At 38.4% G+C, this 11,769-nt stretch overlaps 1 protein-coding gene across 1 annotated transcript; it reads right to left on the reverse strand.

Annotated features, from left to right (window-relative positions):
* Nucleotides 1-1,279: 1,279 nt before the first annotated feature.
* On the reverse strand, nucleotides 1,280-11,739 carry LOC106954044 (SH3 domain-containing protein C23A1.17-like). Its single transcript, XM_015043269.1, has 9 exons — nucleotides 10,615-11,739; nucleotides 9,616-9,633; nucleotides 9,154-9,240; nucleotides 7,106-7,228; nucleotides 5,030-6,192; nucleotides 4,856-4,922; nucleotides 3,728-3,830; nucleotides 3,411-3,543; nucleotides 1,280-2,798 (listed from the first exon to the last, which is right to left on the reverse strand). The coding sequence occupies exons 3-9, from the start codon at nucleotides 9,223-9,225 to the stop codon at nucleotides 2,591-2,593; spliced, it is 1,869 nt and encodes a 622-aa protein (XP_014898755.1). The 5' UTR covers nucleotides 9,226-9,240; nucleotides 9,616-9,633; nucleotides 10,615-11,739; the 3' UTR covers nucleotides 1,280-2,590.
* Between the last annotated feature and the right edge of the window lie 30 nt (nucleotides 11,740-11,769).

Consider the following 11,769-nt stretch of genomic DNA (forward strand, 5'->3'; position numbering starts at 1 on the left):
ACCACTGGGGAGGCAGGAGAAAAAGTTTGGGAACCACTACGGTGGAGAGTAAAAAAACGGTAGTTACGGAATGGATGTATAAATATAAAGGAACGTTGGACATTTGCTGTATTATAAGAGAAGCATCTAGTTTTCAGTTTGTTTTAGGCTCGTTTTCTTCTGGGCTTGATTGAGCAAATTTATTTTCAGTAATAACAGAATCTGAGTGCAGAAAAGTAATCTTTTCAGTAAAACTTGGGAAAAATGTCGGCCTACTTATTGCAAGATATTGGTTATAAACAGACAAACATTTTCCATTGAAGGAAAATTATTAGCCGCATTACAAATAAAAAGTTTCCATCTCATCAAGCACCTGTGATGCATGAGCAAATTTTCTATCGTTTTTGAACTGCAGTTGAGTGCCACACAAAATCTGTGTGAAGGGCCACCAAAGGCCCCCGGGCCACATTTGAACAGACGTGGTTTGCCTCTGTTCAAATGCTCTTGAAAACCATCCTTACAAAAAAATGTAATATGAAAAGTCATCATAAATGGACAAGTCAAAATATACTGAAGGGATGATGAAAACTACCAAGTCAAATCCTGTTTGTTACCTTTTACTACCTTTAAATGGCCTTTAAGTTAATTTAACTTACCTCTACAGCCTTTTACTACTCTGTGTGAACTCTGAGTATCTTTAATGTCTCCCACAGGGGTTAAAACACACACACACATGTTGGCATTGGTGGTGTGTACAAGTCTTCTTGGATTTGGCACTAACCACAGGTGAAGGTGCTGCGCTTGGTGGTGATGTTCAGGTGGAGAGTTTCCCTTCATTGTCTCTTCTCCGGTACTGAAGGTGGTGACGTTTCTGCTTATTGTCACATTCATTCCTAATCTGACTGGATCACTGGCCTTCAACGAAAGACTCACACGATCTTGAATGCATTTTATGTACTACAGACCAACCGAGTACCCGTCTCTGCTCCAACATTTCTGCTAGCTTAGCATAACTTCAGTACTAAGGAAAAGGTCACAGGGACTTCGCTAACAATACACATAGCTTTGCACCATAACATAACTGTGAAACATTTTCGATATACCTCGAGATTCAAATCAAATGAAAATGTTAATACCTTTTCTTAGGAACAACTCTTAAAGTTACCTTTAACCAAAAATTGCCAGCTCTCAACCGTCCACTTTTTTTCCCCCCTCAACTGTCAACAGTCCACAGCGCGAAATATAACCTTCGAGACTTTTGAAATAACATGAGATTAAAAGGAAACAAAAAATACCTGTCTCAGCTTTATCCCCTTTATTTTATAAAGCATTTCTTTAAATCTGGAAAATGCTAAAGCTCAGAGAATTAGTCTTTGAGGGGAGTCATTTACCTAGTTTGACACAAGAGCTGACAAATCATAGGTTGGCATCTTTAATTACCAACGTATCCGTGCACCAACATCCCTGTCATTCATAAACACATTGCACTAATCTTATTTTAGATCTAGATAAATTTCACATTGAACAAAAACAGACACTGATATCCAGGAATTAAATAATTTGAAACACAACAACAGGAAAACAAAGACAAGAAGTTGATTAAAATGCATTCAAAACAGATAATTTGTATACGTTCCTTCATCGAAAATGTCAAAGTTTCAATGAGAGAATCACAAGATGAGATGATTGAAACAAATACATGGACAGAACTTCAGCTTTGTTGATTTAATTTTCTGTTATGCCATTCAAAAGAATTAGATTTAAAAAAACATTTTCAGATTACTTTAATCAGTCGAATAAAATGATTACAGACTCAATCAACATGTATAAAAGCAAACCACCTCTAGAATCCTTTGGATGATTTATTGCTGACATAATAACCGAGTAAAGAGCCTCAGAAATTTTATTTTAACATGTAACTGTCATAGATGGTGAAAAATACTGTTGCTTTAGATTAACTGATACTGAAAATAGGTGCAGATTATTTTTGCTGTTTGTATTTCTAATACCTGCAACTATTTCCAGGTGAAAGCTGATTTTTATATATAAAGGAATGAATAAAAGCAAGTTTAAACAGTTTGTAAAAACAAAGGCCCCTTAAACTGCTGCAAAACAAAAAAAATGAAGAAAAGAAAAATCATATTTTAGTTCTAAGCCATCTTCAGATGAAAGTAATATCTGAAAGCAAGTTCAAAAATTAGCTAATTTCTCCCAAAAAATTAGTTTTATAATACAAGAATTAAACTCCAAATAGATTAAAACACATTTTAATCTATTCTTGTTAGTTTCTAAGATAAAAGCAAACCACCAAGGTTTGGCTTTCTGAATCTGTTAGGAAGGAAGACGTTTAGATTGAGGAATCAATTATGTTCTCCAGTTTGTGATTGACAACGGCTTTGTTTCTAATTCTATAAATCCATCTGTGAGTGTAGTTTTACTAATTTTGTGTCGTTTAAGTGGATGAAACATGAATCTTTCTCTTCCTTCCTCTCATGTTTTAATATTTTTTCATGTAATTTTGATCTTGATCTCTTTGCACAAAAACAGCAGATAAAAAGCAAAACAAAATACAAACTGATATACAACTTTCAGAAAGTGTTGCATCATTTCCTCAGTGGACGGCCAGCGGCGCTGCGGTCTTCTGCAGCTCCAGGCTGATGAGCGGTGAGAACGGGGGAATGCGTTCGAAGCCCAGCAGCTGGCGGGTGGAAGACTCCCAGCTCCAGCCGAGCTCCAGCCGGCTGCAGGCGCACGGATACTCCCGGTCGGCCCAGCGCACCCAGTCCACTGCCTTCTTCACCTGCTGCCAGCACTCAGGCCTGCAGGGGAAAACATTCAGAAACACTCACCTGGAAGCAAACACTCACAAAAATTTATTTAAAAAATATATATATACATAATTTATTAAACAAAGTTTAGCACATAAGGATTGATTATGTTTTCTTAAATTACTTTGTCTACAGACTTAGCAGGAATTCCTTGGAGATATGTTTTAGAGAATGTAGAGGAAAAATTCTGCTTTATATGTAATAAAGTGAAGGTGTAATAATCTCGTGCTTTTATCTAGACTTTATCCAGGCTTCACTTTGTGTTCCTGCGATTGATAGAAATTTAAATATTGCTCGTCTATTTTTGTACTTATTTTGTCTTGTGTTTTTTTTTAGCATTATGTTTTTTTCTGTTTTAACGTTTGTGCAGAAAGGTTAAAAATGACCACAAAATAAATATAAGATTTGATATATAAATCAATAAGAATGTATATTGTGATGTATACATATGCTAAGCTAAGAGCACTGCACTGCTGGGACGGTTCAGATTAGTCATTTAAAAATCATTTTTACGACCGACTGAACTAAATTTCCATGTGAGAGTTCATGTCTGTGTGGCCGGGTTCTCCTCATGTGTCTATGTGTTCTGTTGTGGGTTCTGACCTGGACCCGGTCGGCTCCATCAGGTGAAACAGACTCTGCAGCAGTTTTCCTTCCTCCAGCTTCTCCTCCCTCATCAGCTGCAGAACCAGCAGAGTCGCCACCAGCCTCTGGATGCCTGCGTTGACCTTTGCACCTTTAACGTAAACATGTTGTTCAGTTTCAACACTGGAGTAAACCAAACCTAGACGACTGTCTGAGATTTAAAACCACCAGGTTTATTTTAATCTTTCTCTGGAATATAAATAGTAAAAAAGAATCAGATCAGTGAATGTCTTAACATTAACAGCTCTTCCACAGAGCGTAACGTGAACGCTCACCCAGAGAATGAATGCCTTTGTTCTTCAGGAACACGTTAGCAAACACATCCACGTTGACATTGATCAATTTTCCCAGCTCAACAGTTAACTCCCAGTATCCGTCCTGCAGCACACAGAAGATTGACACAAGTTACAACTCAGGTTGAAACTGATTTTTTTTTTTCAATAAAACCAGCAAAAACTTAATAAATTATCTCTGTGTCCATGACTTCTAGAGAGAAAAGTGCTGTGACAAAAGCAAAACATATCTTATTAACATATATAATAAACAATCTTATACCCAGTACTGAGCCTTATGGGGCACCACAGGTAACAGTGAAGCATATTAAGACTGATCAATTCGTACAAATTGCTGTCTGTTATCAAGATAACTTTATGTGGCAACATTTTATGATTTATTGTATCCAATGCCTTTTTTAGGTCAATAAATATCCCACTGCAGACCTTACAGCATGTTTTATGTTTCCTTGGAACATTTGAGGAAACTTGTATTCTTTAAAATAACAAAGACCTCTGTAACAACATTGTTTGGACAGATGAGACCAGAGGCGGATGGTTGTAGACTGAACAGCACATCGGCACCTCATAGCAACAACTATCCGACTCCAAAATAGAGTTAGATATTAGTCCATCTGTCCAACAGCTAAATCTTAGTTCAAACAGCAGCAAATTGCAACACTTGTTACATTTTCATATGGTGCAGTTTGCTTTCGCACTGAACTATCAAACTATCGAAACTAATAGAAAAACCTGTTTGCCTCTTCGTCTGTGGTGGGGCTGCACCAAGAACCGCTGAAGGAAACGACACAAAAACATCTAAAAAGAAGCTGACTGCATGCTCCTTCTTCAGAAAATGTAAATAAAAATGGAGTCAGATTTTAGCGGTTGTAGGATTTCTCTCCTGTCATCGGTAAAATCCACGAGCCATTTCTCTCACTGGTTCGCATCACTTTGATTATTCACACTTACACAAACAAGCAGGACTTTGTAGACAAACAAACCGGAGTTGAGCAGACGTTTTTATTACTTCATAAAATAAAATATAGATGAGATCTTTTTAATGATTCGTGATATAAGTTTTTTCTCTGAGCTTTGGACCGATTTAAACAACGGAGCAAAACATCTTACCGCCTGCTGCAGTTGGAAGATCTTAATCCACTTCAGCTGCAGGTCCAGCTTTTTTGGGCGTGGACCTCTGGACCAACATCACACAACACAAAAGACTCAATTCCAGGTAATAAGATGGAAAATATCAGCTCAGTGCTGATAAAGATAGAATAGTTTGTGTGTTCAAGAACTCACTCAAATTGACGATGTAGCTGTTTCTGACGAAGCTCAGGACCCACTGACTTTGAACTACAGATTTCCCTGTCACGAATATGAGGAAGAGGAGGAGGAGCTTCACTGGCCCATGGAGGAGGAGGAGGAGCTAAAATGGCCCCTGGAGGTGGAGGAGCCCCTATGCGCATTGGACGAGGAGGAGCTCCAAAGGCCATTGAAGGTGCAGGAGGAGCTAAAATGGCCCCTGGAAATGGAGGAGGAGGAGCTCCACTGACCACTGGAAATGGAAGAGGAGGAGCTAAAATGGCCCCTGGAAATGGAGGAGGAGGAGCTCCACTGACCACTGGAGGGGGAGGAGGTGGAGCTCCACTGGCCCCTGGAGGAGGAGGAGGAGGAGGAGCTAAAATAGCCCCTGGAGGTGAAGGAGCCTCTATGCGCATTGGACGACGAAAAGCTCCAAAGGCCCTTGGAGGACGACGAGGAGCTCCACTGGCCCCTGGAGGTGGAGGAGGAGGAGCTCCACTAGCTACTTGAAGGGGAGGTAGTGAAGCTTCACTAAATGCTTGAAGAGCTGGTGGTGGAGCTACTCTTTGGTCCAGTTTGATGGACTTTTTACGGAGAGCTGTTCGAGATTTAAGTTGAGGAGCTTGAGCTTGAAGAGCAGTAAAACTACGGGGAGGTGTTGGATCAGATTCTGGAACCTCAGACAAGACTGTCCGTCCTGCATTCTCTTGAAAGGCTGAGAGTTCTTCTTCTTGGTTTAAAAAACATTCAGATGCAAAATGCCTCAAAGGAGCTTCGCCTGCAGAATCACGTGTGGCTTCCTGCTGCACAGCACTAGATACCACCCTGCGAAGAATGGAGCCTTTACTTGGAGATCCAGATAATGGGAGAGGTTGCCCAAATAATCCTTGACTTATACCAGCATTAGAGCTTGTTTTGGACCTACGGTCTGATAATGGCTGAACTAAAGGTGAATGTAACGCAGCTGGTTCCACAGAAGAAACTGCTAATAGAGGGCACCTCATGTATGTGTGTATTGAGTCTAAATACTCAGCAGCAGGTGAGGGTCCAAAATCAGCAGGTGAGGGGGCAGAACCAGCAGACTGTCTTTGCAGTTGTGGTGGGTCAGACCAAAGGCCATATTCTGTCCTGGAGGACGCGGGAGTAACAGACATACCCATCTGCAGCAGAGAAATTCAGACACAAGAACAACTATAAAGACTTTAAACAGCTCTGATTGTTGGATGGTGTTTATTCAGTTTAAGCTAAATATTTATGTGAACCATAAACAGAAGCTAGAAAACTGCGCAGGACACTGTCCACTGCCTGGATGGACAATTTAATTCATTACTTGGTGCTTATTTTGCTTAAAGGCAACCTTTTATGCTCTCTTGAACAGATTAAGATAGGACTATGGGTGATACAAAGCATGTTCATTTCATTTTTTTGCACAAAATCATTTTTGTATTATTAGATTTTAGTCTGGTGAGTTCTGTCCATTTTGAGCTCCTTTCAGAATGAGCTGTTTTAGGGAGTCTTGTCACTAAATCCATATAAGGTATGTTGCCCACGACCCCAACTCAACATTTACACTCACCCGTAAAATGGCTGCAAATTATTATACAACCACACATCTTTGAAAAGCAGAATTAAACATCTTGCACAAGTAACAAGAAAGCAGCAAATGGTTTCTGGATGGTAAGTAAACAATAGAACACTTGTTTTTTTTCAGCAGCCATTGTACAGTGCATACAGTGGTAAAACCAGCTGACCAAACGTGCTGCTGGGGTTGCTAGGTAACAGCGCAGTTCCCGTCGATTATGACACAGCAATTGATTTTTGAAACGACTCATTTTCCAAACACCAAAAACAGAGCTGAGTGTTGTTTAAAGCACCTGTGCTGTTTCTTAAAATCAGCTGAGACCCAAACAGAAGTATAAAAAAAATTATTTTGCATAATAGGTCTCCTTTAACGCTCACATGTTCATTGATAAAAAAAATAAAAAAAGATTTTACAATGTATGAATACGTTCTATGTTCTACACACATCACAATTGTTTCCCAGCATTTAAACACATTTAAAAAGGTACTAACCCTGTTTTCATTCATGAAGTCTGATGTAGTCGGGTCATTAGGAACAGAACCAACACGACTGAGTGCTTCAGTGACAGGCGGCAGTGTTGCGGCAGCAATCTTGGAACTATAATATCTGCGAACCTATAATTGACATATAATGGAGAAAAATACAAACACATCAATAAACTAAACAGGGCAGCAATATTTCTGTTTTCTGTTGCTCACACTATTGAGTTTAGCCTAGAGAATCCTTAAATCTGAAGGCATTAAATTGTTCAGACCTCTCAATGTTTATTTTCTCTATAACAGGTTTTCACTTAAGCTACCTTGATAAAAGATTAAGCTGATTTAGTTTAGTAGAAGTGACAGCATCCTTTCCAACATGTTTTCCATCAATAATATTGTAAATGTTCCAGATTAGATTCTGAATAAATACAAAATACTGTTTTTAATTTATGATTTAACCATCAACACAACCCTGGCACTATATGAGAAGCTGATCCATATTCTTAAATCACACGTTATTCACTAAATCTGTGGTTCAATTTCACTTTCCATAGCCTGGCCACATTGATGTCGGACCTGTATGTTCTAGAAACAGTTTGAACAGAACCGGCATGACAACGCAGTACATAACATCTAAAACAACAAAACAACAGAAAACACAACAAATCAAGCTTTGCTGAGAGGTTCTAGCGTATAGTTTACCAGATAACATATAAAAGTTACACGGTTGCATAAAAACTCATTGTTGATGAAGGCAAAGAAATAGTTCCATGAATTGTATGTTGGTTTGTAGTTTGAGTGGTTAGGTTTGTTTTGATGAGATGTGAATAATTAATTATTGGACATGTATGTAGTTAACTACTATACTGGCTTTTTATCAATTCATGACCTGTTAATAATACTTGATCACATTAACCTGTCCAGAGGCTGCAGGTGGAAATTATTCTTTGCTATAACATGGTGCCACACATCTCTCCTTTTTAAAGTTAATTAAGTTTTGTACATTGTGTAAGTGAATAAACAGTACAAACGGCATCCTATGCTCTGATCCAAACCGATTAAGAAGTAATCATACAGTTTATCCATTTTTGATAAATTAGGGCCATTAAATGCATAGCTGTCCATGTCATTGCCCGTAATACTCATTAAATTAGTGTCAAGTCCAGGAATATCTCTTGTACTTCCAGAGAGGGTTATAGTTGGAGTTTGGTACAGTTTGTCTTACAAGGCTCCTGTAGTCTGAGCAAAAAACTTTTCCATTTTGTCTTCTTGACGGCCTGGAAACATCTGTCAGTGTCGAACAGTTAAGTGCTGTGCTAGAAACTCATCTGAGGTTCTTTAAATTGTTTAGGTCTGAGAAATCAGAGAAAAATACGATGCGAATTAGCAATGTATTTTAGCATCATGCTAATCATTATTTGTGGGTCCTTTTGGCTACACTTTTGATTATATGGATATTTTTGGGCCTATGTCAATGCTAATGTTACCCTGTGTGTGTTTTACTCCAATAACTGTAACTTGAATACAATATGCTCTTTTGTATGCTTCAGTTTTACAGTATTACAACTGTAAAACTGTTTTAATACTGTTAAAACAGTTTAAAACAGTTTTAGAAGCTTTTGGGACTTTTTGGTCCCATTGGCATTATGTAGGAACTCTGAAAGTGCAATCCACGTATCCAGTAAGTACTCCTGCAGGTACGCTTTATGTGTCCTGTCACCTGTAGTCAGCCTATGAATATCCTGTCTGTATCAAATCCCTAAAGGTATTTATGGAAGCAAGTACTCCATAATCTGTACGTACTCATCTAGTTTCCATTGGTATCCTGAGAGTATTTCACAAGTACACCCAACATGTCTTCTCAGAACAGTGTGTGGACTTTGTATCCTCTGTAAGCATGTGGTCTGTACTTGAAAGTACTCGGTCAATCGCACAGATTATTATTATTTTTTTTTTTTTTTAAGAGCTCCTGACCTTTATTTGATCGTGGAATGACATAAAAGTAAGTTGTGAGAGAAGAAGAAGACATGCAGCAAAATTCAACAGATGTGGACTCAAACCTGTGATTGCATCTTCGGTGTCTGTTTTGGGCGCTGTGCCTCGATGCTATGGTGGTACAGAGAACCTTTCATTACCGCTGGAAGTTTCTGATACGTGCAAGAAAGAGGAAAGGAGTCATTATTACCACTGTTCATTTCATGTCTATCAATCCCATCTCATATCAAGGCTCCACTGTGCTTAGATCTGTGTTAACTAAACAGGCCTGGTTTTGGATCCGACATTTATAATACATACAGGTTTAGTAAAATGCTCCAGAAAAAAATGCAAGTTGATACCACTGTTGCCTATAACTTCAAAAACCAGTACTAACTCCATAAGTACTGGTTTTTGTTAAGTATTACCATTAAATAAGACCGATCAGAAACATGGATCGTTTTCTAAAGTGAAAGCCATATTAAGTAAAACCATCTGAGCCACATGATGCAAATACTGGATTTGTGAGTGAATGTTTGTGCTTCTACCTCAGTCTCTGGAGATCTCTGTAAAAGAAACACAAGCAGAAAGTGAGTTAGAAAGGTATAATCTGCTTAAAGTATATTAGTTGTACTTCATCTAAAATGCCAGAAATTAAAATTAATTTCTTCCAGTTCTAACTCTTGCTTAACATCATGACACCTGTAGATTTCGCCCCCCTGCATATTAAACTATTGTGTTATTGATTGAACTAGTGAACTCATGATAGTTGCTCCTCCATGATGTCACAATCGCTGTGTTTATTGTTGTAAGCCACACATATGACAAGAGACCGTGACAAATACTGCAATGGGAGGAGTTTCACAGGAGCTCGGCTCACTGTGGCTTGTGGAAGGGTGTGTGTGAAAATTAACATCCTGAAACCTTGTGACTTTGATTCGACCATGCTGAGCCCTTCAGGAACTGCTATGACTTTTGGGAGTTAGTGGTTATAATTTCATTCATTTTAATTTCTGGGACTGGAGCTCCCTTCTCTGTGGAGGAGAGAGGGGAGGAGCCCTGATTGCCAAAGTTCATTTAACATCCAACAAACTGTCCAGAAGTAGCCAAAAGCAACAGTGGGATTAAGTGCTCCATTGCCTGAGCAATTGTTGGATAATAGGACTTTCTTTGGTGATAAACTAAGAAGGACCAACTGTGGCAGAAACAACCAGTCCGATTACCTCAGTAAATACAGAGATTTGCATCAGTGAAACTTATTGTAAGTCACACCTCTCCTTAAGGTTGTGAGTGACTCTATATAGGTTTCAAATAGTAATTGTGTGTTTTTCATTTTTGGGATTGGAACTCCCTCCTATATACAGGAGAGAGAAAAGGATTCACGATTGTTACAGTATTTAACATCCACCAATCCCATCTGATGTCGATCTCTGTTATTCTAGCTTCAATGTCCTTAGATCTGTGTTTACTGGATCACTAAATAAATATATAAATAAAAACATCTGGGCCACGTGATACAGATACTAGATGTGTGTGAAGGTTCGTACATCGCCTGCGTTCTCTTCAGGTGCCTGTAAAAGAAACGAGCAGAAAGCAGGAAAGTGAATTAGAAAGGAATGATCTACACTTGATCTCTTATGATGTTAAAAGTTTTAATTAAAATCCCTGTTCAAGTAAAAAACAAGACATTACAATCCCTTCCTTCCTGGTGTAAATCCTTTTTAAAATTTGTTTAATAAAAAAATGTGGTAACTTTTGCCTGTTTTTGATTTAGCAGCTTGTCTCTGAAAAACAGGCAGCAATAAAGGAGAGAGAAACAGTGAAGCTGTGATCAGCTTCTGTCTGAGCTGCAGTTTGTCCAAATTACACATTAACTTGGTGTAATGTGAATTTCACTTTTTGTTTAGAGTTAAAAATAAAACAAAGTTCAGGCGTGGGAATTTGTTTACATTTTTTGACTCCATTGTCTGAATCCAGAATGTTTCACATTTAAAAAAATAAAGTGCCAGAATGTAACTATATTATATGTACGCCACAATAATCAGCTGACCTGAGTGTTTATAATTATGTTTGGGTCAGCATTGAACTTCTATGAAACCAAATTAAATATCTGGTTTATTTGAGTCCATCAGAACCAGAACCTTGAGGTGATCACAGCCCGTCCACAGTAACGAGGAGCAGAACCAAACCGCACATTAACAGGTTAGAGTGCGATTTCCCAGTGGAAAACACCCAAAGTTACTCCAAGATGCAAGTAGATAAGACCCAGCAGAGCCAGAAAAAAGGGTCACATACTGGAAACCTGCCCATGGTTAGCTTAATGTTTCCCAATAGGTACTGGTTCTTGTCAAGTGTTACCACCAAAGAGACCCAGATGAAACCATGAAAGCCATATTAATTAAAAAGTCATATCATGTAAATGTGTGTGAAGGTTTGTACTTCTAAATGGAGGAACGTAGGTTTCTGTAAAAGAAACACAAACAGAAAGCAGGGACAGAAAGTTAGTTAAAATGATCAGCACCTGATGACTTATATTGACTAATAAAACCTGATCAGTGCTGATCAAGTTTTATTAGTTGAAGTCACTGTTTATCTAAAATGTCAGATATAATCAATACCTAGCTGCCACTTAGAGAAAATACATCATAATGACACCATAAGGATTCCTATAGATACCAGTATAACTTTACTGACACCCTTTT

This window comes from Poecilia latipinna, unplaced genomic scaffold (assembly GCF_001443285.1).
Source record: "Poecilia latipinna isolate Pla-1442-1.1 unplaced genomic scaffold, P_latipinna-1.0 Scaffold622, whole genome shotgun sequence".
Taxonomy (NCBI): Eukaryota; Metazoa; Chordata; class Actinopteri; order Cyprinodontiformes; family Poeciliidae; genus Poecilia; species Poecilia latipinna.

Bases quoted from the DNA above. Each gene is read 5' to 3' on its own strand.
- LOC106954044 (XM_015043269.1), bottom strand. From the start codon at position 9,225: ATGAAAGGTTCTCTGTACCACCATAGCATCGAGGCACAGCGCCCAAAA. The intron at 6,193-7,105 runs GTTAGTACCTTT...TCTCTGCTGCAG, and splicing joins ACTTCATGAATGAAAACAGG to ATGGGTATGTCTGTTACTCC. The intron at 3,544-3,727 runs GTGAGCGTTCAC...TTTACGTTAAAG, and splicing joins CAAAGGCATTCATTCTCTGG to GTGCAAAGGTCAACGCAGGC.